This window comes from Lepidochelys olivacea (assembly GCF_965140295.1).
Source record: "Lepidochelys olivacea isolate rLepOli2 genome assembly, chromosome: 7".
NCBI lineage: Eukaryota > Metazoa > Chordata > Testudines > Cheloniidae > Lepidochelys > Lepidochelys olivacea.
In genome coordinates, this window is record NC_140417.1 from 106,473,867 (window position 1) to 106,501,825 (window position 27,959).

General features: G+C 39.6%; 1 protein-coding gene across 1 annotated transcript in view; it reads right to left on the minus strand.

The window, feature by feature from the left end:
- Positions 1 to 6,965: 6,965 nt before the first annotated feature.
- Positions 6,966 to 27,959, minus strand: part of ACADSB (acyl-CoA dehydrogenase short/branched chain) — a 30,799-nt gene continuing 9,805 nt past the window's right edge. The window contains exons 6-11 of the mRNA XM_084632956.1: positions 22,755 to 22,880; positions 22,212 to 22,304; positions 13,842 to 13,931; positions 12,060 to 12,197; positions 11,236 to 11,335; positions 6,966 to 10,002 (exon numbers count right to left, since the gene is read on the minus strand). Of these exons, the coding sequence (XP_084489082.1) occupies positions 9,932 to 10,002; positions 11,236 to 11,335; positions 12,060 to 12,197; positions 13,842 to 13,931; positions 22,212 to 22,304; positions 22,755 to 22,880 (618 nt within the window). The 3' untranslated portion in view covers positions 6,966 to 9,931. The remainder of the gene's footprint in view (positions 10,003 to 11,235; positions 11,336 to 12,059; positions 12,198 to 13,841; positions 13,932 to 22,211; positions 22,305 to 22,754; positions 22,881 to 27,959) is intronic.

Genomic DNA, 27,959 nt, shown 5'->3' on the forward strand with positions numbered 1-27,959 from the left:
TCTACAGCAAATCCCTTCCTCTACCCCACCCATCACCTTACTCCCAAAGGAAAAAAAAACTGCAGATCCACAGTAAAGTAGAAAACACATGCTGAATGAACCTTGCAAGTTTGAAAAGTCACTCTAATCATCTAAACCAATCTAAGCCAAAGAAAAATTATTGTGAAACTTAAATGCCAACTCAGACATGAAATTCATTTGTGTGTATATTGGTAAAAGAAAGGTTTCCTGAAATTTTTAAAATTAGTATTTGTGTGATTTCTTGTGAGCATAATTTACTTTGTAGGCTTATATGAATGTGTACCTCTGCCCTCTACTGTACAGAATCAGATGTGCTCAGTTTGGGAATGGCTTGCCCTCTAGTGGCTGGCTTGGAATGGGAATAAAAATCCTATTGGAAAGTAAAACTGTGTGAACTGTAACTAATTAACTAACTAGATCTGAATTGCTTGACTTTTCAAATTAATTTGCTTTGGCCATGTTTATGCCTCTTTTGTATTTGCTTTCCACAAATATTCAAGCAAGTTTTACCAGCAAAAATGTTTAGCCACGCATGTCTTCCCATATTTGCAGAAAGTGAATTTCAAAAGGTGGAAAGTGAGTATTCATGCCAGAAGTGCTTAGGTTCATCACACTGAAGAGAGAGAGAAAAAAAATAACCTACCTAAGTAACATAGCTTGAATTCAGAATATTGAGGATTGAATATATGCAGCAAATTATTAAAGGTTCCAAAGGAGAAGGAGGAGAGAAGTATCACAAAAGTCGTCTAAATTCACAGACAAATAAATTTAAGGAAATTGTGAAATTGCCATGGATATTCCATGAAAAGAAAGGATACATTCATCCAATAAATTGTTCATTACAAATCATTTGCTCAACTCTGACAACTAACAGAGATTTTGTTAGTTTATTTAGTAGAGGCTTATGATTTTTAAATCAAAGATTGTGAATTGTTTTCTCAGGATGCATGAATTGTATTTCCATCCCATATGTTTATCTGGGAAGAATGTCATCTGTATGCACGTGACTGTATAGTCAGATGGCATCCCAGTTACTGGGCTGAACTCCTTTAAATCCAAAAGCTCAGCCTTAATTTCCGGATGAGGACAGAGAACATCTAAAGCTAGCCTGTTGTAGGTGTATTATGGCACTTTGGTCTTCAACTATGAAAGAAAGAGTAGTCTTCAACCCATGTACAATGTATACTGTAATAATAATCTGATCTATGAGTGATGAAAGCAAGATCAAGGAATGGTCACCCACTCTAAACCTCTGGGTCACCTCAGAGAGAACAGAATGGAGCCAATCAAGAGAAATTCCTGCCCAAGTCTGCAGATGTTCACATCTCTCCATCTGACATCTCTCTCGAAAGCAGTTGACACTTGTTTGGGCAGGTTTTATTTTTAATGGTTTTATAACAGAGAATGTTCCCTCCACTCCATTAATAAATAGGGATGGAAGGGCCTAGGATTCTGATTTGCAAGAGTAAAAAAAAATACTGATATAAGATGCCACATTGACTTGGCATCAGTGGCCAGTATGACATTTCAAAGCAATTAATGTTAACAGACCCTCAATTTTGTTGGGTAGAGAAGCACGGCATTCACTTTTCTGCCCATAAATACCAATTTCCTGGGCAGATGGCCCCGCTTATTTGCCAGCATGGATAAGGATTTTTATTGTCATATTGCAGGTTTTCCTATTGATGAGTTTTATCTTTTTCTTGTCTCATAGCACTAAGGAAAACCAATAATTGTTCTTTCTTCAGTGTGATCCAAGCCCCTTTCAGATGTTCTTGGCCTGTTGTTCAAGTGCTCAGCAGGCAGCAACTCCCCTTCTTTCAATGGGAGAGTGAACCTTCATGGTTTTCACTGGGAGCTGCTGGTGCTAAGAACTTGATAATTGGATCCCTATTTAGTTACTGTAACAGGGTGGCTTTTCCTTCCGGGCTGAAGAGCCTAGAGCTAGCCAACACTGATTATACGAAAGCCACACCAAGGTAGGATCCGGTGGTTCCACTCTAAGAAGAGGAAGCTGCAGCGAACAGGGCTGGGCTGGGCTGTGTTGGGTTGGGTCGGGTCAGGTGAAGTGAAGTGTGGTGCTGAAACCGCCAGAGGCAGGAGGCCTTGTAGTAGGCTGTGGAAGAGTTACCTTGAGGACAGAGCTCAGGACCACCATAGTAATTGCTCTGTTTTCACTTTTGGCTTGCTGTACTGGGAAAATTAAAAAGAAGAGCCTGTGAGACTGTTAGTTTGGTGTGCATGCAGTAAGGGAGCCCTGAAGAGGGAACGAATTGTCAGCAGGGCACTGAAGAGGCAACCCTTGCCATGAGGGGGTGCAGATGATCCCACTGGGGGTACTTACACTTTTTGAAAAAAATGATTCATTGGCTATTGAGGGTTTATTTATTGGGCAGACCTAACTCAATATTTTCTGAAGTCACTTTGAGATTAGATACCTGTTTAGCTAGTAGAGCACTCACATGAGGGCCAGTTTCAGAGACCCAACAAGTCTACAACTAATCCATGTACAGATTTTAAATTCAAAACCTTTAAGATTTTATATTTTTTTTAAATCTTCATGTAATAATGGAATGTTAGACTTACGATGTTCCATTAAACTCTTATATTTTAACAAAAAAAGTTGAGTCATTAGATTGGTTGGACGTTCGTAATTTTTTTTTATATCATCTGCTATATATTAAGTAGAGTAGATCAAGTAACATGACAGGTTCCCTATCCCTGAATCTTTTATTTGCCACTGGGTTGCACTGACTCAGTGGCAATTTGGCTGGTATTCGTGACATACTTGTTACTACAGAGTTAATGTATGTGGTCAGAATAGTGTTTAGCTTAGAGAAATGCTGCTTCTCATTGCTAAGGCTAATATAATGCCAAGATTTTAAAGCAGCCTAATATTACATCTATTATCAAATAGCGAAGTCCTGAGTCAGACATATAGTCACATTAAGCATTTTTATACTGGATAATTTTAGAATTGGCACATTTCTATTGAAATAGATATTCCAATTCCTTTTTGCTATCTATGTTAGAATGAGACTTCATGTTAGCTTGGCACTGAGCTTCAAAATGTTGTGTGCAGTGTTGTTTTAGCCACGTTGGTCCATGGATATTAGTGAGACAGGGTGGATGAGGTAATGTCTTCTATTGAGCCAACTTCTGCTGGGGAAAGAGACAAGCTTTCAACTACATACAAGATGCAACAGATTGTTTAGCATAAATAGTTAACACATATTCTAAGTGGCCAATTAGTACCTCTGTAGTCCTCGGACAAAAAAAGGGGGCTAATGGGTTATAGATTGTTGTAATAAGCCATAAATCTAGTGTCTCTATTCAGTCCATGATTTTTAGAGTCTGGCAAAGTTATGAATTTAAGCTCCCAGGCTTGTCTTTTGAACTCATTGTGCAGGCTTCCTTTCAGAATGAGGACTGATAATTTTGTAAAAATGGTTCACCCAGGGGTGATATAGTGTTTATGTCCTATTTTTGTGTGTGAATTCATCTGAGAGTGTACTGATTGTCTGGTTTCCCTCACATAGTTGTTACTGGGGCATTTAGTGCACTGGATGAGGAATGACACATATTGGGATGTGTACGACCCGTGGATCTTGAAAGGTGTGTTGGGCTGGGGGGGGGGGGAGAAGAATGATTATCATAGCAGTGGAGATATGTCTGCAGTTTTTGCATCTGCTGTTGTGGCAGGTCTGGTGCTGCTTCAAGTTGGTGTCCTGGTCTGCGAGGTGCTTGCTGCTGATAAGCTTGGTGAGATTGCGGTGTTTTTGACAGGCAGAAGAGAGGGTTTGGAAAAGATTTCTTTTAGGATGTGGTCCCCATCAAATATGGGTTGTAATTTCTTAGTTATACCCCATATGGGTTCTAGTGTGGGGTGGTAGGTGACAAATAGGTGGGTGCGGTCAGAAGGGTGTGGTATTGAAACAGGTTCCCTCAGGGTATTTGGGTGGCCCTTTTCATGTGATCTACTTCTGTGCTGGAGTGTCTTTGTTTTAAGTATGTTAAGGTGTGTATCCCTGACACTCTCCTCAGAGCATATTCTATGGTATTTGAGGGCCTGGTTGTAGTTAGTGTGTTTGGAGTGATTACTGGATCTTGGACAGTAACTGTGGTGATCGGGGGTTCTTGTTTATAGTTGACTATGGGTTTTCATTGTTGAAGCTGATCATGATGTCCCAGGAAGTTGATGCTGGTTTGGGAGTGTTCTAGAGAAAGTTTAATGGATGGGTAGTGGTTGTTGAAGTTTTGGTGGAGATCTGAGGGAGTTTAGGTAGTCTGTCCAAAGGATGAAAATATCATTGATGTATCTCAGGTATATCATCGGGGGTTTTGAAGTGCATTTGTCCAGAAATTCTTCCTCAAGGTGGCCCATCAAGAGGCTTGCATATTGGGGAGCCATCCTGAGGGATGCTGTTGTATAGGGAGGAGACATCCATTGTGGCAAACATGGTGTTCTGAGGGAGGCTGTTAATGCTGTGGAGTTTCTGGAGGAAGTCGACTTTGTCCTGGAAGAAGCTGGCCCCTTGTGCTGTGAGTGGTTTTAGGATGATTTCTGTGTCCAGATATTCCTTCAGTAAGAATGCCATGGCCAGATATATGTCTGGCTGGTTTCCCTTGTTTGTGTATCTTGGGAAGCATACAAAAGTGTCCCTGGGGTGGGTTCATGGGAGATAAGGTTGTACAGTTTCTCTTGGAATTGTTTGGGGAAGGATTTGATATTCTTAAATTCCTGAGTGTATTGTGGTGTGGGGTCATCTTTGAGTTCTTTATAAAAGGTGGTGTCAGAGAGTAGTCAATTGGTCTCATTGACATAGTCGTCATGGTTGAGAACAATGATGGCACTCCCTTTGTATGCTGGTTTGATCACTATCTGGTGGTTGGATTACAGCGACTATATAGCTGTCCTATATAGCTGTCCTCTCGCAGTGGAGAGATTGTGATGTTTGTTTTGCTTTTTTTTCGAAAAGCAATCAATGTAATGATCAAGTGCGTGGTTTCGTCCACTGTGCGGTGGCCATTCAGATAATTCTTTTTTTCTTATGACTGTCGATAGTGAGATGATAATTGTGGGTGGTTCAATGACAGAATTCTCCTAGTTCTCCACATTAATATATCAGGTTCTGTAATGAGGCAGAAGTTCAGGCCCCTGGAGGCACATGGAGCCTACACATGAATATCCCAACATGTGGTGTACATCATCTAGTGCAATAAATGCCCCAATAACAAATACGTAGGTGAAACCGGACAATTGCTACACTCTCATATGAATTTATACAGAAGAATAAGACAAAAACACCATATTATCCCTGGGTGAACACTTTTCACAAAACAATCACTCCATATACGATCTCTGAGGCCTCCTCCTCAAAGGAAACCTTCACAACACATTCAAAAAATGAACCTGGGAGCTTTGCTAAAAATCATGGTCTAAATAAAGCCACCATTGTAAATCTAATCTGTAACTCACTAACCACCCTTTGTAACTTGCCACTTCACTTTGAATGGTTTGTTCCTCTCTGCAACAAAAGTAAACAGGACTTAGTTATTTAAATAAGATTCAGGCATAAACTTGTGAAAAACTAAACATTCATAAATTTGTATATAATGTTTGAACCAACTATTAGAGTTAGCACTATGTTTATCTCAATATAATCTGGATAGTTCATGAATAGGCTTTACAGTATTGGAAACAAGGTCTGTGGTTAGTCACTTACCTTTTGTAAATCCCTCACCCCGACATGCAGACAACTTGCAAACTAGTCACACAATATTAATATTTCATGAAATCTTAGACAAACTCAATATAGTCATGGACCTCTGCCATGCCACATCACCTTACTAAATCCAATACAAGGAATTAGTCCTACGAGGGAACTGCCTAACTCCATCTCTGTAAAATGCTCTGCAGCTACTGTACTTAATCTGATAGATGGGGGAAATGTTACATAATACTTAAGTTATAGAACACTTGAGACTTCTCATAAGCATCTTAAAAAAATACACACTTGTCCCCTTCAATTCTTACTCTTACTGACACTTGATGTGCATCTACTTCAGTTATTCATATCTGACAACTGAAGAAAAGGGATCACAGTGGAGAACTTTTAGGTATTTGTGCTGGTTGTTAAATTCAGCTTTTTTCGTGAAAAGAATACCAGATTAATATTGCAAATATGCCCTGGATTTGAGTAAATACGTACAAACTGAAGAAACATTTTAACAGATAAAGTCAAAAAGTCATAGTTAGCTGCTGTAAAACCAGATATTCCATATCTGGAACATTATCATGAGGTGACAGGTTTAATAGCTTTGATGTCAGTTGAAACAAGACTTTTACCAAAGGACTGTAATATGGAAATTTCATGTGTATTTTACATTGTAACTATAAAAACTATAACAGTCAATATCCTACCACTGAACAATGAGCTCTTCTGTACGAACAATTTTCTAGAAAATACATACATCAGAAAATTAAATTTCAGCTTTGCACTTCTATTGTATCTTCCAACTGAGGATATCAAATCCACACTTTCTCAATGCACAGTTGATTACTACAGTACATTCTCAAGCCCTTTATTCATTTAAATGTAATATTATTCAAATAATGGGGCTTCTATTTTAACTAGGAGATTATTCCACAATCTAATAGAACTTACTGGTGAAAATTTCCATCATATCAAACCAATTTTTCCTTTTCTTAATTTCATTCCAATACTCTCTTGCTGCACCTCTTGGACAGAATTAAAAGCTATCTAGGTATTTCAAACACATCCAAATCAGATAGCTGAATGCCAGTTCCTCTCTCTATTTGGTGATCAAACTCTACAAATACTTGTAAATTGTTCAGTAATTATTTGGTCAAGTTAAAGATTCCATCTATTTTCAAGAGCAAGTTTCTTTTTAAAATTAATTACTTTGTATTTCACACCAGATTCCTTTAAGACAGTGGATCAAATATTTATTTTTGTTCCTTTTTGTGAAGTTCAAGAGGTCATTTTGCAGAAGCAGTACAGAGTCTTGACATTTGAAGAAAAATATGACTGAGAACAAGAGCACAGAACACATCACATAAAATAGCATATTTTAATATTTTTCCATGCAGAAACCATGCCCTAAACTTGATATCTGCCTCAGAGCTTTAACAAGAATGAGTAATTAGTGCACAAAAATCTGACCAAAATTTTTCTGCTCAGTCTCAATAAATTACAAAATTCATAGTTCCAATGCCTTATTAAAAATGAGATTGTTAGAGACTCTACAACAGATACAAAATATAGGTATTATATTAAAAAAAATACAGGCACTTTTTAAGAACAACCCCAATATTTGTTTTTAATCTAGGAAAGCACAGGTGCAACATTCCTGTTACTGAAGATGTGATTTCAGTGCAGTTGTTCAGCTGGGTTGACTGAAGACACAAGGGGGAATTCATAGGAGCACTGAAGCCACTTTACAACAACATAACAAAGCTAAAAAGCAGTTGTAAGTCCCATCCTCAGCATGGCAGACTTTCTTGAAGAGGTACAAAGGCAGCGCTGCAACCCATCAAAAGATCCCTGTTGCGGGAGACAGGAGGGCCAATCCTATGCCCAGGTTATTTTGCAGTGCTAACAGCAGAGGTGCAACTTAGGGAAGTCCTGATGGGTTGCCCTAACCCTGCACCGGGGGTCAACTCAGTTCCCTGAAGACTCAGGCAAGAAGGCACAACCCACTCAGTTGCCAAACCAGAGTCTGCACTGGTGCAGCAATGGAATCTAACTCAAGGAGATTAAATAATTTGGCCCAACATGACACTGTCCGTTTCTTGGGAGACTAGTGTTTAGGACAGTGGTATGTCATTTTTTGCCGCAGCAAAGGCTTTAATGGCATCTTGCCAGAAACTCAATAACTGCAATTAATTTGCACACAAATTTGTTTAGGTGTTTATAGATAAATACACATTTATGTAGTGTTTCTCTTGGAAAGTGCTCTGTACTTACTTATATAACTGCACACAGCACTGTAGACAAACATGTTCTGTGTCTCAGTGTTAATGGAAAGACTGGCACTAATTCTCTAAAATCAACTATCTGATGGCTAGCTGAATTTTCAAGATGACCACATGGATAACAGAATGCAGATTTGAGGCTGTTAGGCACATTGCAATATTCTGATTTTTCCAAATCACTTTAAGCGGATCTTTACCAATATGACATACTTCCAGGGAGGTCATACAAAGAGTAGCCCTCTTATACAACCCTTGATATCTGTTCCACAGCAGGTCTTAATAGAAATTCAATATTTTTCCTCACAAAATTTGGATCAAGGCACTTAGGGGCTTGCCTTCACCGCAGTGTTAGCTTCAGGTACTCCTGTCAACATACAAATCTCTAGCTTAAGTTCAGTGGTGCTTTAAACTTCAACTAGCTGGCCCATCAGGGAGTGCAGGTTGAAGCTCAAACACTGCTGATGCTCAAGCTAGTAATAAAGTGGGGATGCAGCTATAGGGTATAGTTCACCATGTTAGCACAACTCATCAGTTGCTAAGCCAATCAATCTGTGTAGCTCAAGTGTTTCACAGTGTGGCTGCTCTCACTCAAGCTAGGCTAGCTGGAGTGGGGTACTTGAGCTAACTGTTGCTGTGAAGACAAGCCCTAAAATAATCAATTCTAATTGAACTGTACCCTCAGCTTCTTTTAGTTTAGCTGGAAGTATGTCTGCAAACAATTTGAAATTTTTTCTCTTGAAAGTCACCAAGGCATTGATCAAATGAATCTTGAAACTTGTTCTCTTCAGCAAAGGGACAACTGTCACCCTAATCTAAGCATTTGTTGGAAGAGTCACTCTACTAAAGCAGTCACATTAAAACTGAAGCTTCAACCAAGGGAGGAATGGTGCAGGGTTGAAGCACAAGCGTTGCAATAATGAAGCCCCAAATTCTAATCCCTACACTGATTCCCTTGGTGGCCTTGGGCAAGTCACAATAGTGACCTACAAATAACTTTTATAAAAATGGCACTATGCTTTTCGCTTCTTTCTGATCATGCACAAGTCTGCTTGTTTTACCTCATAAATATCAAGAATGTTAAGTCTGGGGGGTGGGGGAGGGTAATAAACATGGGGAAATAGTTTTACTTTGTGTAATGACCCAGCCACTCCCAGTCTCTATTCAAGCCTAAGTTAATTGTATCCAGTTTGCAAATTAATTCCAATTCAGCAGTCTCTCGTTGGAGTCTGTTTTTGATGTTTTTTTGTTGAAGAATTGCCACTTTTAGGTCTGTAATCGAGTGACCAAAGAGATTCAAGTGTTCTCCAACTGGTTTTTGAATGTTATCATTCTTGAGATCTGATTTGTGTCCATTTATTTTTTTACGTAGAGACTGTCCAGTTTGACCAATGCACCTTTCAAGATCCCCAATCCAGGGACTGCCAAGGGCCAAGCTGCCAGATATAATTTAGAATAGGCTAAGACTGCTCTAAGTAACCTCAACTGTAGCGGCCCCAAAGGAATCGCTCACCGGAGAAAGGTAGCAAGGATGGCTGAACTATCCAAGTCTACCCATTCTCACCACACCAGACGGCATATAGCTGGCTTTACACCAGCCAATGATACCTCTGCCCTGGGGGAAATCAGCTGTCCCTTCAGGTGTCTTTGTGCCCTTTTGTGCCAGTAGAGCAGGTTGAGGATTTATCTCCTGTTTCTTTGTTTACTTTTGTCGATCTGTACAGTCTGAAACAACCCAATCACTTAAATCATTGCACTGTTTTAGAAGTGTTTTAGGGATAAAATTCCACGATTAGGGTTTTTTTTTTTAAAAACCAACACACAATTTGGAATAAATATGTAACCCTTGATTTCACCAATGAGGCATGCTGATTCTAAATTTCAGTGTGAACAGTCACAACGTCCTTGCCGTTTTCAGTATTCTTGAGCTATGCATTTTGCAATTGTATTCAGCTGGATATTTGAAGTTCCTTCATATATTGTACCTGAAACAAACCAAAGGAAATAAAACTAAACTAAGCATATTAACAGTAATTTAAATCCTTGTTCTAAAGATCCAATTAAAGCTCTAAGACAATAAAGCAAAGATTCATATTAACAACCAGAAGCAGAGCTGATATTCACATAAAATATTACAGTATTTTACTGTTGACTATAGTGAAGCAAACTTTCTTGTTGGTATATAATATCAATAGTTGACTTATTTTGGGGGGTAAGAAATTTCCATGAACAGCAATTCCCACATTTCAAGTCAAATTTTAAAGTATTTACAGCTGACATCAGCCATTAAAGCCAGAAGTCAGACTAAAACTGTCAAAACTATCAAAGTGACTTAGTACAGGACTTAGAAGCGTAAATAGCCAAGTAACTTTTGAAAGTGAGACTTGTACTCCTAAGTCACTTTGACACTTTTTAACCCAAACTCTCTCCTCCCTCTTGTGGTTTCAATTTAATTTTTAAGTACCTTTGATAGTAATTTGAACTGAAATTTGGATTGAACAGTAACATTCACACTAAAGCAATACACACACACACACACTATTTTTTTAACTCTGAATTAAATACGACAGACAGACTGACTCATATATCTAGATATTTATGACCCTTATCAGTGTCATATCTCAGTGTTTATTTGTTGAAAGGAAAATACCTCTGACAAATTGGTATCCAAGTAATTGAAACACAAGGGAGGATACAATAGAGGTATATAAAATCAGGAGTGGTGTGGAGAAAGTAAATAAGGAAAAGTTATTTACTTGTTCCCATAATATAAGAACTAGGGGCCACCAAATGAAATTAATGGGTAGCAGGTTTAAAACAAATAAAAGGAAGTTCTTCTTCACTCAGCGCACAGTCACCCTGTGGAACTCCTTGCCTGAGGAGGTTGTGAAGGCTACGACTATAACAGGGTTTAAAAGAGAACTGATAAATTCATGGAGGTTAAGTCTATTAATGGCTATTAGCCAGGATCGGTAAGGAATGGTGTCCCTAGAACTCTGTTTGTCAGAGGGTGGAGATGGATGGCAGGAGAGAGATCACTTGATCATTACCTGTTAGGTTCACTCCCTCTGGGGCACCTGGCATTGGCCACTGTCAGTAGACAGGATACTGGGCTGGATGGACCTTTGGTCTGACCAAGTAAGGCCGTTCTTATGTTAACCTTGAAACAATACCAAACCCACGTCTATATTATATATTCGTAAGTAATTGCTGCTTACCAATTTTGCAGTCTCGATAGTATTTTTCAATTGGATAATCTTTTGTGAATCCAACTCCACCCATCCATTCAATACATTTACTAGTCGTCTGTGTTGCAACCTAAGGAAAATTAGATTCACAATTACCATCCCAGGACACATCTTTGCCAAGAAGTCAGTCAATGTCATTTGTTCCATCTAATTTCAGAAAAGCAAAGCAATAATTAAAGCAGCAATTGGAGGGAAAGGGAAAGAATGGAGATTTGAGTCACCTATTCTATGCAAACTTTATAAGAATGTTGTTTGTGCACCAATTTAAGGTTCATTCCCACTTCACCCACCTGATGACATGAAGAAGTCAGAATAGTTATTTGCAATAGTCCCTTCCCTACCAAGAAAGAAACTTTAATTGCTGTTTTGGCTACCATTGCAAGTGAAAAGTGAAAATGCCCATAGACATTTCTGGATTTTATATCCAGAATTATCATCATGACTGGGAGAGGCGTTCTTGACCACAGATTAATTCCCCCCTGTCTTACCATAGCAGTGAATTCTGAGGTGATGGAATCTTTCAGAGCATCTCCTTGAGGGTGAATGCTAGTATTTGAGGTTTTATTGAGTGCATAAATAATACTACACTTCCTTTCTTTAATTCTGCTGTTTGAGGGTTTTTTGTCCTCTATTTAAGAGGGTTATTCTGTTTATCCCTCAGTTGTCCTACTTTCATCCTGTCTGAAAACTATGCTTAATTTACAAAGAAAACAAGAAACATATTTAGCAAAAATAAGGCTTTAAAACAAAAAGCAAGTGAACTAAGAGTACCAAATAAGGCAAATATTGGTTACCTCGGCAGCATAATACTTGGCCATGCTTGCTTCTTTTCTGAATGGCCTTCCTGCTTCTACGAGTCTGGCTGCATTATAGGTCAGCAACCGTGCAGCTTCCAGCTGGGTGGCCACTTGAGCTATCTGATGTTGCATTCCCTGTAATAAGCAGGCCTGATGTTAGACAGAACTTACAACACATCTAATATTCTTTAAAGTATTATCCAGCTGCCTAACTTCAATATGCAGCAAAATGTGTATTGCTTTTCAAAGATTTAAACCTGCATTCTGAAATAAAATATGATCGTGGATTATTAAAATGTTTTCCCCCGCTCCTTTCTGCACTTTCAGAGGTGGTAAGACTTCATCTGGGCCAGCAGGAGAAAGAAAATCTGAGCCACCTGAAAAATTGCACCTGTCTTTTTTCTTCCCTTCCTCCTGGATACTCAGCTTCATGTAATTGAGGAGGGAGAGCTCCTTGGCTGATTGGTTAGACAGAAGGTTGCACTATAAGGCTGTTGGCTTCTGAGTATTCAAGACTGGGCTGATAAGCTTTTTTCCTCATTCTGCATCCTGATCAAAACTTCCCTCCCCTCACAATTGGAGCAGAACTGGATTTTGGGGCCCTGCTGTGGGTATCACACTAACAGACTTCTGGGAGCAAGGAATGAATATTTCCCTCGCTGCCTGATTGATCTGAACATTCGCTTCCTCCCCTCCCCACCCCCAGCCAATCTTCCGCACAGCAACACAGGGACCCAATGGGCACATTAGGTTGTAAAATTTGTTACAACTTGGTAAGTTGAAGTCTAAATATTAAGATGAATGAACTTGAGTGCGTACTATTAAATGAGGATTTGATACAATAAGCATCACAGAAACTTGGTGTACCAACGATAATCATTGTGACACAGTAATATCAGGATACAAACTAAAGAGGAATAAGAGTAGGTTACGCTGGCGGGAAAGTGGCACTATATATACAAGAAAGCATAAAGTCAAATATAATCAAACTGTACTACAGAATCTGTATGGATAAAAATTCCATGCTTGAATAGTAAGAGTATAGCAGTAAGAATATACTACTGACCATCTGATCCAGATAGTGATGGTGATTGTGAAATGCTCAGGGAGATTAGAGGGGTTACAAAAATAGAAAACCCAACAACAATAGGAGATTTCAACTATTGCCCTATTGACTGGGTACTTATTGCCTCAGGACAGGATGCAAAAATAAAATTTCTAGGTACCATTAATGACTGCTTGTTGGAGCAGCTAGTCCTGGAACCCACAAGGGGAGGCAATTCTTGATTTACTCCTACGTAGAGCAAAGGATCTGGTCCAGGAGGTGAATATGGCTGAACCATTCAGTAATAGTGACTCCAACTCCATTCCCCACCTTAAGAAGATGACGTCTTCTAATGTACTTCCAATTCGAGAATAGCAGTGAATCATGCCCCCGCCGAATGAGTACTTGAACTATGCACTTAAGAACATAAGAATGACTACACTGGGTCAGACCAATGGTCCATCTAGTCCAGTGTCCTGTCAGGTTTTAATTATTGTATGAAATAGATGCACAAACAGATGCACAAAAACCATTAGATCTGCAGATCATATATGCCAAATTCAGGTTTATCTGAATTTCTTTTCAATTTGCCATTTACAGACATTGAGAAGGGGAGACATTAAATAACACAACAGCACTATAGTTATTCAATCAAATGACTCATTCCTGACATTTTCTATTATGTTTACGACTCTTTTAAGTAGACAGCTTTTAATATATACACTGATGAATACCTGAAAATCAAATATGCTTTTCCCAAACTGGACTCTCTCCTTTACATATGGAATTGTGTGGTCAAAACATCCCTGTGCCAATCCCAACATCTGTGAATGAACAGAGAAACAAAGATTACACTGAGTAAACAATTTGTACATTTAATGTACCCAACGGAGGTAATAATTACAGTAATTCTTTTTCTGGGCAGATGGTGTGCCTTTTTAATTTTTCAGCATTCAAGGAGATGAGCTTAGTTTTTCTCTGTAAAAAGAAATATGCTGTGTGTAGTATCAGGAATAATGAAACCAAAGATGATGTAAATACAAAATATAATAAAACAATTCTAACCAGAACCTTAGCTGAGGTTTTACTACTGTTAGAATTCTTGTCCAGGTGAGTCATGATAAAGAGTCTGCATGAAGAACAAGCCTATTCCATAACCATCTGGATACACAGTGAAGCCCTATAAATCAAGGCAAGACATTAGCGAAAATGATGTGGTGAACTTTTCTGTAAAATTCAGAGGAATCAAAAGATGGCCCAAGCAGTCTTTTCTAATCTCAGTGTACGATCCTGTGAAAAGCCCTAATTGGTATACAGTGATTTTCCTGTCTAAAGCAAACAGTGAATAAATATAAATATATATAGTACCTATAGAAACTCAATTATAATCAAATTATTTTGCTGTTATGAAGGTGCCAGATTGACAGCATAAAAAATTAGAGTAATTTATCTACAGAACTGGTACAAAGGAGGTGGCAGTAGCACAGTTCCCCCATAATGTTCTGGAGAGACTACCTTTAGAGGACAGTTTTAAGGGACTGATGCCTATTCAACCTTTAGCAGCTCTACCGAAGCTACCAAAAGGGCAGCTAGTTGTGATCTGGACACCTGCTTATTAACAACTGGAGTAATAGTAACAATTAACTTCATATAGGCCGCCAAAGAGACATCAGACAGCAAAACTTTGACTCATCACCAATCTAGCTGAGATGGATGAAAATAAGTGACCTAGAAATTGAAAGTATTGCAATACAAATCCCCTGAGCCTTTGACTCCCTGAACATGCTGTCTCAGATATCCAACATGTTAGATGAACCCATTTAAACTCTTACTCCTACCTAATGACTCAAAACTGACGTCATAGGAAACAAGTACAAGTTTTTCTTTAACACCAGCTCGGACCACAAATTGAATATAAGCTAACAATGTGACAAAGCTGCAAAAAAGGAGAAGGAAAAAAAAGCTAATATTCTGGGGTGTGTTAACAGGAGTGTTTTACATAAGATGTGGAAAGTAATTTTTCTGCTCTACTCAGCACTGGTGAGGCTTTAGCTGGAGTATTGTGTCCAGTTTTGGGCACCACATTTCAAGAAGGATGTGGATAAAGTCCAAAGGAGAGATATAAAAATGATAAAAGATTTAGAAAACCTGACCTATGAGGAAAGGTTAAAAAACGGCCTTTAGTCTTGAGAAAAAAAGACAACGGGGGGGGAGGGGGGTGACCTGAGAAGTCTTCAAATACATCAATGGCTTTTATAAACATGATGGTGATCAGTTGTTCTCCATGTCCACTGAAAGCCGGACAAGTAGTAATCAGCTTAATCTACAGCAAGGGAGATTTATGTTAGACATTAGGAAAAAAGATAGTTAAGTATTGGAATAGGTTACCAAGAGAGGTTGTGGAATCAGTCATTGGACATTTTTAAGACCTGGTTAGACAAACACCTATCAAGGATGGTCTAGGTATACCTTTGTCACGCCTCAGCATGGAGGGAATTGATCTCTTGAGGTTCCTTCCAGCCCTACATTTCTGTCATTCCACAGCCTTCTATTAATGCTAACGGGAGTTAAACAAGCATCAGAAATAGAATATACTTGTAATTGGCGAATGTGACGTATTGAGCTCTGGGGCCAGTTGTGTCTGACATACCACAAGGCTGCCACATATCATGACCCCTATTTACTATTTGGGGGGGAAATTAAAATCTCCTATAAAAAACCACACTTTTAAAAACAGCATTTATGCCAGCTTCTGACAGACTGGTCTGAGCAAAGATGATCAAGCAAAGATTTTCAGATCTGGATAGAAGATTAATACTCATGAAGAATACTTTATTGCAAAGAAAATCATGAAGAAAAGATCCCACAAGCTCTCATAACTCTTCTTACAAGAGAGGGACTATTAGAGAATCCATTAATAATAGTGAGACAATATGGGTGAAATAATATCTTTCACTGGACCAACTTCTGTTGGTGGGAGAAACAAGCTTTTGAGCTACACAGAGCTCTTCTTCTGCTATGTGAAAGGTACTCAGAGCATCACAGTTAAATACAAGGTCAAACAGTTAGTTTAGCATAAGTAGTTAGCACATATTCTAAGGGGACATTCAAGGTGAAGTGGCCCATTAACATCACTGTAGTCATAGGACAAAAATGGAAGTTAGTGAGGTATAGATTGTTGTAAAAGCCATAAATTCAGTGTCTTTATTAAGGCCATGATTTTTAACGTCTAGCAAAGTTATGAATTTACTAGTAAGAGTCAGATGCTCAATTAAACCAATTAGGATCCTAGCTGGTTTCATTCTGTATTCAGCTACACATATAGAAGTTTCCTAACAGGAGCAAAGAAAAAGACAGAAAATGAAACAAACAAGAGGCACGTGCAACAAAAAATAGAGATGGAAAGGGAGACAGACAAGGGACATGAACAGCTGGTAAGAAAGCAGAATTAACAGTGATGATCCTGAAACTGGAATCTCACAAAAATAAAACAACCCCCCAAAAAAACAACCAAACAAAAAACAATACCTTTTCCACTGAGAATGATCTGGGCCACTAGAGTATAAAGATGGGCTACTAACATTTGGTAACCAACTATTTGATCAGTTGAACTACGTTACTTTATTTTTATATGGTGCCCCAACGTGTGTTATTTTACAGATCCTTAGGAAGACAGGTCTTTGACTGAAAGCCAAGTGTCCCAATCAGAGAAGACAAGCGCCTTTCCAGTAATTAAAGTGGGGGGGAGGGGAGAGGTGCAGAGTTTTTATTTTTCAAACATGAATTCAAGGGGGCGGGGAAAGATTGTACACATAGGCCAGAGCTACATAGGAGAAATTACAAGGGTTATGTTATCCCAGATTCCATAGATGCTTCCTCCAGAGCCACTGGAACTCAAACAGTATTTATCCTCTACTCGCTCTTAAAATTCTGGAGGAACACAGTACAAAATAAAATAAAAATAGATAAAGGGAAGAAGAAAATATAGTTGTAGTACATTCTTAATTAGCTATACTATATGCTACTCTTTTCCACTGCACTGAAGACAAACAAATGAGCACATGTAACATCACAAATAACTCTTTTACATTAAAATTATTTGAAACTGTTTTCATAGAAACAATCACATTTATAAGAAATTCATTTCCTTCTAAACTATTACTGCTGCAAAACTAAACTCAATTCTACAGGGTTTTTAGAATTGCTGTTCTTCATTCAGGCACATATCTCTTCATTTGAAGGTGCCAAAAACAAGTATTAGCTAAGATATAACAAATACCTACCTTAACTTTTAATTAGGTTACAAGGGTAACTCGCAGTAATTAGATTAAGACCTTGACAGTGTACTTTACTGCCAGAAGAGCTATGTTATTTATATCTCTGAGAACAATCCGAGCCAGTGATCTAGATTTTTTTTAAGGCCATACCTGACAAAGTCTAATCACAGATAATCTTCAGAAATGATGGAAAAGCCAACCCTATTTAGTGTCATGCTACATTACCATGTGGAAAGCATGCATTTAAGCACGACCTATTACTCCTGGTCTGTCTGCCAGCAGCTGGAAAAGGAATAAGGAAGAATAACAGCCTTCAAAATGATAGGGACAGACACACCACCTCTACTGCATAACAAAAATAATATTTTTTGCATTAATTATATTTCCCTTTAAAAGCAAAGGTTGAATGATAAAAACAGCCACAAAACCAAATCAACTTTTATAGGGCTGGACTCTGTTCCCAGTTAAAACAATTAGAATTTATGGATCTGAATCTGACTCTCAACTAAATAGCACATATTTTAAATAATCCAGAAACTTAATTGACATTTTGGTCTAAGGTGCCCTAATGTACATTTTTTAAAGTACAACACCACAAACTTAGCAGACTTCCATTATAACATATCAATTTTGTTCTGGGACCTTTTCATGATTAAGATAAAAAGCTAATATCAAATGTCATTTGCTAAGTATGCAACCAATTTTGTAAGCACTAAATATTATACTTTATTCTTACACCATTAATATCAACTGCAGTATCTGTCAAATAGTTGAATTTGTTTTTTGAAAAATTAACACACATGATGGAAGATATGCACTGTTATTGTAGCCATGTCGGTCCCAGGATATTAGAAAAACAAGGCAGGTAAGGTAATATCTTTTATTGGACCAACTTCTGTTGGTGAGAGAGAGGCCTGGTCTACACTAAGAGTTAGGTCAACGCCAGGCAGCTTATGTCAACCTAACTATGTAAGTACGTACACTAAAAGGCCTAATCAACGCGGAGTGCAGCAAAAGAATTACCTCTTGTGTCTTGCTTACAACACTCCTGCTAATATACCCCAGAATGCTTGGGGTATATGTTTGCTTTTTTTGCAACAGTGTTACATTGTTGACTCATATTTAGCTTGTGGTCCACAATGACCCCCAGATCCCTTTCGGCAGTACTCCTTCCTTCACAGTCATTTCACATTTTGTGTGTGTGCAACTGCTTGTTCCTTCCTAAATGGAATACTCTGCATTTTTCCTTATTGAATTTCATCCTATTTACTTCAGACCATTTCTCCAGTTTGTCCAGATCATTTTGAATTTAAATCCTATCCTCCAAAGCACTTGCAACCCCTCCCTGCTTGATATCATCCTCAAACTTTACAAGTGTACTCTCTATGCCATTACCTAAACCAGACCCAGAACTGATCCCTGCAGTACCCCATTCATTATGCCCTTCCAGCATGACTGTGAACCACTGAAACTGCTCTCTGGGAAGGTTTTCCAACCAGTTTTGCACCCAGCTTATAGTAGCTCCATCTAGCTTGCATTTCTTTTTTTATGAGAAGGTCATGCGAGACAGTATCAAAAGCTTTACTAAAGTCAAGATATACCAGGTCTACAGCTTCTCCTCTATCCACAAGGCTTGTTACCCTGTCAAAGAAAGCTATCAGGTTGGTTTGACACAATTTGTTCTTTAAAAATCCATGCTGTTACTTATCACCTTATTATCTTCTAGATGTTTGAAACTGATTGCTTAATTATTTGCTCCATTATCTTTCCGGGTACAGAAGTTAAGCTGACTGGTCTGTAATTCCCCAGGTTGTCCTTATTTCCCTTGTTATAGATGGGCAAATATAGTGCCATTTTCCAGTCTTCTGGAATCTCTCCAGTCTTCCATGACTTTTCAAAGATAATTGCTAATGGCTCAGATATCTCCTCAGTCAGCTCCTGGAGTATTCTAGGATGCACTTCATCAGGCCCTGATGACTTGAAGACATCTAATTTGTCTAAGTAATTTTTAACTTGTTCTTTTCCTATTTTAGCCTCTGATCCTACCTTATTTTCACTGACATTCACTGTGTTAGACGTCCAATCACCTCCAACCTTCTTGATGAAAATGAAACAAAGAAGTCATTAAGCACCTCTGCCATTTCTGTTATTATTTCCCCCCCTCATTGAGTAACGGGCCTACCCTGTCCTTGGCCTTCCGCTTGCTTCTAATGTATTTGTAGAATGTTTTCTTTTTACCCTTTATGTCTCTAGCTAGTTTGATCTCGTTTTGTGCCTTGGCCTTTCAAATTTTGTACCTACCTACTTATTTGTTTATATTCATCCTTTGCAATTTGACCTAATTTCCACTTTTTCTAGAACTCTTTTTTGATTTTTAGATCATTGAAGATCTCCTGGTTAAGCCAGGGTGGTCTCTTGTCATACCTCCTATCTTTCCTACGCAGTGGGGTAGTTTGCTCTTGTGCCCCTTAATAATGTCTCTTTGAAAAACGGCCAACTGTCTTCAGTTGTTTTTCACCTTAGATTTGCTTCCCATGGGATCTTACCTACCAACTCCCTAAGTTTGCTAAATTCTGTCTTCTTGAAATCTATTGTCTTTATTTTGCTGTTCTCCCTCCTACCATTCCTTAGAATCATGAACTCTACCATTTCATGATCACTTTCACCCAAGCTACCTTCCACTTTCAAATTCTCAACCAGTTCCTCCCTATTTGTGAAAATCAAATCTAGAGCAGCCTTTCCCTTAGTAGCTGTCTCCACCTTCTGAAATAAAAGATTGTCTCCAATACATTCCAAGAAATTGTTGGATAATCTGTGTCCTGCTGTACTATTTTCCCCAACAGATGTCTGAGTAGTTGAAGTCCCCGATCACCACCAAGTCCTGTGCTTTGGATGATTTTGTTAGTTGTTTAAAAAAAAAAAAAAAAAGCCTTATCCACCTCTTCTTCCCAGTTAGGTGGTCTGTAGTAGACCCCCTACCATGACATCACCCTTGTTTTTTACCCCTTTTATCTTTATCCACAGACTTTCAACAAGTCAGTCTCCTATTTCCATCTCAACCTCAGTTCAAGTGCATACATTTTTAATGTACAAGGCAACACCTCCTTGATTTTTTTTCCCTGCCTGTGTTTCCTAAGCAAGCTGTACCCTTCTATACAAATATTCCAGTCATGCGTATTATCCCACCAAGTCTCTGTGATGCCAACTATGTCATAGTTGTGTTTATTTACTAGCATTTTGAGTTCTTCCTGCTTATTCCCCATACTTCTCGTATTGGTATACAGACATCTAAGATACTGATTTGATTTCCCCCCTGGTTCTGTCTTCTCTCTCCTTTATTCCTGCTATAACAGACCATACTCTCCCCAAATTCTGACCCTTCTCCCAGGTGTCCATGTTTTTGACTTATCTGTGGGTTCCCCCTTCAAACTAGCTTAAAGCCCTCCTCACTAGATTAGCCAGTCTGTATCCAAATATGCTTTTCCCCTTCCTCGATAGGTGGGCCCCATCTCTGTTTAGCAGTCCTTCTTCCTGGAACAGCATCCCGTGGTCAAGGAAGCCCTCCTGGCGACACCATCTTCGCAGCCAGGTGTGCACCTCTAGGATGCATCTGTCTCTGCCTGGGCCCCTACCCTTGACCAGAAGGATCTAAGAGACTACCACATGTGCTCCCAACTCCTTCACCCTTACTCCCAGAGCCCTGTAGTCACTTCTGATCTGCTGAGGGTCACACCTCACAGTATCATTAGTGCCCACATGGATGAGTAGCATAGGGTAGCAGTCAGAGGGCCGGATGATCCTCGACAATCCCTCCATAACATCTCAGATATTGTCCCCTGGCACGTAGCATACCTCCCAGGATGCCATGTCAGGGCGACAGATGGGTGCCTCCATCCCCCTCAGAAGAGAGTCATCAACCACCACTACCTTACGTTTCCTCCTGGGAGTGGTGACTGCAAACCTCCCAGCCTTGGGGGTACATGGTTTCTCCTCCTCCCCCTTTGGGGGTGATTCCTCATCAGTTATTGCCCATCGGTTTTCCATCACCGTGGTAGATGGGTTCAGAGCAGGGTTGAAGCACTGCCTGCTGCCAGAAGCAACCAGCAGCCAGTGTCCTCCCTGTGACAGAACCATATCCTCCTCCCCTGGCGTGACAGCAGTCCTCTCTAGCTGGATAGCTTCCTCGGCCTTGCATGTCTCCATATGAATACTTTCGAGGAATTCCTCATGGGCATGGATGCGCCTCAGCCTAGCCACCTCCTCCTGTAGCTCTCCCACCTGCTTCCTGAGAGTTTCCACCAGCAGGCATCTTTCACACTGGATATGCTAACTACTTACGCTAAACTATCTGTTTGATCTTGTATTTAGCTGTGACACTCTGAGTACCTTTCCCAGACCTGAAGAAGAGCTCTGTGTAGCTTGAAAGCTTGTCTCACTCAGCAACAGAACTTGGTCCTATAAAAGATATTATCTCACCCACCTTGTCTCTCTAATGATGATGACATTTTAGATATATTTGAAAATTAATAAATTAAGCATTGGAGATTAACTGCTGTTTGTTCTCAACATAGACTATTACAATGGAAACAGAATTTTGCATTATTAAAAGCAATACTATGTACAATAATCAGTGTAATGTATAGTCCTATACCAAACATTATTTCATCTTACAAAAAAGAAGAGTGACATCTAGTGGCAACACGGATTCTTTTCATAAGGTATTTTCTTAATTTTCCCTTACCAACCTCTTTCTTTAATATTTTAAATGTTTCAATCCAAATTCAAACTACAGAATTATCACATTAAATATTAAACAATGTTACTCACCTGTGCAGCAATACCTATTCTGCCCACATTTAGCATTCCAATTGCATACTTATAGCCTTGTCCAAGCTGTCCCAGGATATTGGTCTTAGGAACCTAAAGAATAAAACCACTCAATTATTTTTTCTTTTCTGTTCTGTAACTGCTAGTACCGCTCACAGCTGAATCAGCGTGAATGTTTTATTTAACATGTCTCATAACTGAAGGCAGCAATATAAAATGGGCACCCGATTCCCATAATACTTTTGTTGAACCCTCCCCAACACACACAGGATTATAAGAAGGATGACAGAGAAAATTACTCAGAATTGGACCACTAATGAAAACCTGTATCACTGAGGTGCCAAGTGAGTAATCTAAGTCCCTTAAGTCCTGATTTTCAGGGATGCCGGGCAGCCACAGCTACCCCCAAAAATTTAGCATCTGTGAAAATCAAGTGCTTACCAAGTCTTCTTTCCTAATCCTGTATCATACTCAAGATGTATGCAAGTTACACTTAACCAGGTTACTAAATTTCCACCTAAACCTCCAGAACACTTACTGTACCTTAACATTTTCAAACGTTACGGGGCACGTAGAAGTTGCTCTGATTCCCAATTTATCTTCCTTTTTCTCTACATGTAGGCCCTCTGTGCCACGATCTACTATGAAGCATGTAATTCCCTTGTATCCCTAAGCAATGAATAAAAAACAAAGAACTGACTTTTAAGATAAAACCAAATGGGCTTTGAATATTTGATTTCTATATTGCAGTATAAACCTATTAAATACTATATTAATGTACAAAATGTGGAACCATCATCTATTTTATTTTCCCCAGCTATATCTTTTGCAATTGCAAAAATTTAACAAAGGCTAAGTCATCTCTTTCTGTAGAAAAAATAATAGAGAAAAAAGCACATTTAGAACAGTCTGAGTGGCTCTCTTGGCCATATCAACCATATGGTGAGGAGAGAGAGCTTCAAATAAAGGGGGAAGGATAGGGTCTGTAATACCTATATAGAATGCAAAGCAGTTAGAAATTCTGGCTCAATCCTGCAGGCCTCATGCAACTGAAGTTCCTGCTCTGCGCTCCTTTGAGCTCACTTTACCCGACAGCAAATCCCGTTTTTGCGCTGTGCTCCCATTGGCTCTCCTACTAAAACCGCCTACTTCTACTCGGAGGTGGAAGAATTAGCATTGCTCTCTGAAGCATCACACCATCTTACCAGAGAAATCCTGAGGCCTTTCCCATGAAATCAGGATTTTCAGAGTGGCTGTGTCCTGCGCTTCACCCCATTTCCAGCAACCAGAACCCAATTTCAGCAGAGCCCCAAAGGCCTGATCCTTTGAAGTACCATCAATTTCCATTGATATTAGAGGGACCAGGGGAGTTTAGCACCTTCACAAGCCTTAATAGGAGGCATTCATGTGGTGAGGCTGCAGATAGCTATTATGTATATGACCGTTGGGGATGTACATGGTGTTAGGCACCATTCTTTTGCCCATTTTCACGTACAATTTTCTCCTTCTATGCTGTAAAATAGAGTCTTACTCCTGGGAGAATTCTGTGCCACTGCGCACATGAAGAATTCATGTCCAGCACAGAAATTTTTTTCCTGCCCAAGAAGTGCTGCGGTTCTGCGTTTTGCCCACCAGAGACTGCTGTGATGCCAGAACATACAGCAGCAGCTGGCCAGCAGTAACACCCTGCAGCCTGCTGCGTTAGAATCATAGAATACCAGGGTTGGAAGGGACCTCAGGAGGTCATCTAGTCCAACCCCCTGCTCAAAGCAGGACCAACCCCCAATTTTCGCCCCAGATCCCAAATGGCCCCCTCAAGGATTGAACTCACAACCCTGGGTTTAGCAGGCCAATGCTCAAACCACTGAGCTATCCCTCCCCCCGTTCATCACAGCATCCGGCCTGTAGAGCCAGGTTAGGAGGCATGGGATCTGGGCAGAGGACAGACAGAGTGGGGCACACAGGGAACTTGCTGGGGGGTCATGGACTGGGGTCCAGAAGGGCTAGTTGGGGGGGGGGCAGACTAGGGCAGGACTCAGGAACTAGTGGGGTGACAGCATTGAGCCAGGTGCTGAATGGGAAGGGGTGCAGGGCCACACGGGAATGGGAGCAAATGTGCCTGACTGAATGGGAGAGGCTAGGGGTCAGTCAGGGCCTGCATGGTGGAGGCTCCCCAACTCCCTATCCCTCCCCCCAAAAACTGTTCCATACTTCTGCCACTCACATGCAACAATCCTCCAGGTTCACTCCCAGGCTCCTTCCCTCTCCCTCAGCTTCTCCGTTAGCCAGGACTCCCCCAAGCCTTTGCATTGCTTCTGAGGGATGCGGGAAATACGTTTCTGTATTGTAGTTTAAATGAATTACTCAAAGTTCTGTATTAATTTGCCTAGTAAGGAATCAATTTGTCAAAAAAAAAAAAATTCTGAATTTTTGTCGTCTATATTATTACAGACATACTTGCTGACAGGTATTTTGAAATAAATTAACAAAATAATTGAAACTGATGTGATTATACTGTGTTATTTTGACATAAAATATGCAGAATTTTAAAATATCATGCATAGAATTTTTAATTTTTTTGTGCAGAATTCCCCTAAGACTAAATAGAGGGGAGCATCTAGTTGAATATTAACATGAAGTCTAAGTTAATAACTATATCCTTCCATAATGGTTTAATTTTTACTTCTCTATGTTAATTTTAAAATGTAAATAATTTAAAGGTTTCTTTCACAGAAACAGGATTAAAAAATAGATGTCTATTGTCACATAATGCTTATTTAATATTAATCACAATGATCAAAAATTAATATTAATCAAGACTGTAAAAGAGAAAAAAATATGTAACTAGGTTCTTGAGTCTTTTCAGTGTTCATTTGTAAATAGCGTTCCTGCAACATCATTGAAAGATATTTCCCAATTTCTGTAATGTTATTTTCTATTTCATATTATGTAACATTGTTTAATTTATGTCATTCTCCAATCCCCGGGTCCACTGATTTGTTTACATTTTCTTCATACTGATAAAATCCACTAGAAAAAGTCTGAAGTATTGAATTTGATAATTTATCAATTTATTATTACTGATAGCTCTTACTAGTATGTCTGGTATTTTATGCCATTTCTAAATCTGGTTAAACATGTATTTCCTAACACAGAAGTTACCTTAAATACTTGAACCCAACATATGCAGAGTTTTCTAGAAAACAAAAAAAAGTTAGTATGCCTTTTTTAGTATTACATCTAAAGCATCTAGGTGAGTCACGAGACTTATTATATGTGGAGATGGTAGTGGTGCTAATAATTAAGGTTTTCGGACACATCCCTTTAGAAGACCCTCTTTTCAATTGTTTATAACAGCTTTGCCAAACTTTAACTGTTCAGGCTAAAATTTTCCATGCTGGCTGTTAACCTCATGGGGGTAGAGGGAAGCAGCGGAATTTCAGCAAACATGTTTCAGCCATTTTCAAGATTAGAGAAAATACATTTCCCCCCGGTAAAATACTTCTTAGCACCACTTCATTGAGACTCCCTAAGCCTCCAGGCTTTGGTGCAGGGATTTCAAATTTAGCATGGCAGTAGCTTTTCTTGTTCCCATGAAAAACTGCCCAAATTATAAGCCTTTGAAAGATCTCAGTTCACACATGTTCAGTACAGATTTGTTAGTTTGGCACCTAAATTCTCTAAAGATTCCACCCCCACTGAGGATGCTTCATTCCCAGATTGCACTTGCTCCTCCCATCTGCCAGGTGCTGCTGTGACAGTGGACACAGGGAAGGAGAGCAGGAAAAACATCTCTTTTGTGCTCCCAGTGCTTGTCCTGCTGCAGCCCAGGCAGTGTGGAGATGGAGGAATCAGCCTGGCTGGAATGCAGTAGAATGAGGAATCAGGCCTGAAGGGTGGGGCGGAAGCGACAGAGAGGAAGACTGGGACTGAAAAATAATGGGACTGTCTAGCAAAGAGAGTGGGATCGGTGGGATACAGACTGAGATTGCATTAAGAGCCTGGGGAGACTGGAGCAGAGAGGCATTGTAGGGACTGAGATGGTAAGGAGCCTGGGAGAGAGTGTGACGGGAGAGATTGGATGGTGGAGGGAAGACTTGGACTTAGACAAGGAGACCAGAGGGAAAGATTTAGATTTCTTTTCTCTTTATCCGCCACACATCCTCAGGTGCATAGGGCATCCACCCAGTTTCCACCATTTATTTAGGTCTTGTGCTCTGTGCAGGCTTCTGAGTCCTGTTGACGGATTTAGCTTCTTTCTTTATTGCTCTGCATCATGTTTCCTTAGGTCACCCTTTTTTTTCCTCTTCCCAGGTGGTGTCCATGTTATCTCTTGACGTGGAAGTCATGTTGGTGGCATCATTAATAGCGTGCCCTAAATATGTCCATCATTGTCTTCTTATCATGTTTGATGCTTTAGGTTGGTTTGCTCTACATAGAATTTCTGATGTTGCAAGAAACTTTTTTCCAATGGACTTTGAAGACATTCCACAGGCATTTACTTTGGAATGAGTTGATCTTCTTACAATTTCTGTTGTAGATTTCCATGACTCTGCTCCATAAAGGAGGACAGACATGATGCTGGTGTTAAAAATCCATATTTTCATGAGTGGCAATCATACTACTATTTCAAATCTTTTCAAGCTTATGAAAGCTGTTTGCTGTTTTTTATATTTATTGCTTGACATGTAGCATGGTGTCACCATCACTGCACGCCTGACTCCTTAAACAGGTAAAATTATTTCTTCCTAGTGTTTCTGAGTCTACGCTAATGGTTGCTTTTGGGACACCAATAGCCATATATTGTCCTCCCCTTGTTTATCAACAAACCAACGTGTTTTGCTGTGTCTGCCAAAAGCTGGATTTTTTTTCTATTAAATAATGTGTCAAACTAAGCAGGAAAATGCCATCAGCAAAAACAAGGTCACCCAATTGTGCTTTATCCACTTAGACTGGCTAGGCAAAAAGACTGGAATTGGATTAGAAGCCTGGGTAAGGGAGTGGAGACTGTGATTGATTAGGCAAGGAAACAGACTGGGACAAGGAGCCAGAGAAAAGGCAGAGACTGGTATATAGAGTTGGAAGTGGCGAGAAGCAAGACTATCATAGAGACAGTCTGTCTGAGGGGACAAAGGCAGAATGGGTCAGGTCTTGTGGATGCAGAAAGAGGGACAGAAGAGTATGACCACTTAGAGCACACCCCCAGGAGAACCTAGAAACGAACCTAAGATTCCTCTGCTGTCAGCGACTATTTGTGAAACCCAATGACAAAGTGTTTCTCTCATCCACCTCTAATGGCTAGTCCCCATAAAGGATGACAAGCTACGACTGTTATCAGTTACCAAGTTAGCTCAAGAAGGTCTATGAAGAGGATCTAAAGGTTCCAACACTGTGGATGATGCACACAGAGGTCAGTATAATTCCATATGAGGGAATTCCTATTTTTCAGTTTGCAACCTTGACATTTATAATTTCCTAGTTTTTTTTAAAGAAAGCAATCAAAAGTTAGGATAAACTCAAATTAGGATTGCCCGTTAATACTATTTTTTCAACAGCACACACCTAACTTTTTCAGTATGCAGAATGGACTTGGCATGGGATAAATCAGGACTGTGCAGTGAAAGAGAGTGGTCTGTAGGATAAGTGCTTCGTTTGCTGCAGAAGCTGAAAGGTGTGTACTGAATGCAGGGGGTTGGAAGAAGAGAAAGTGTGGTCTCATGGTTAAGGCAGCTGAGCACTATCCTGGAG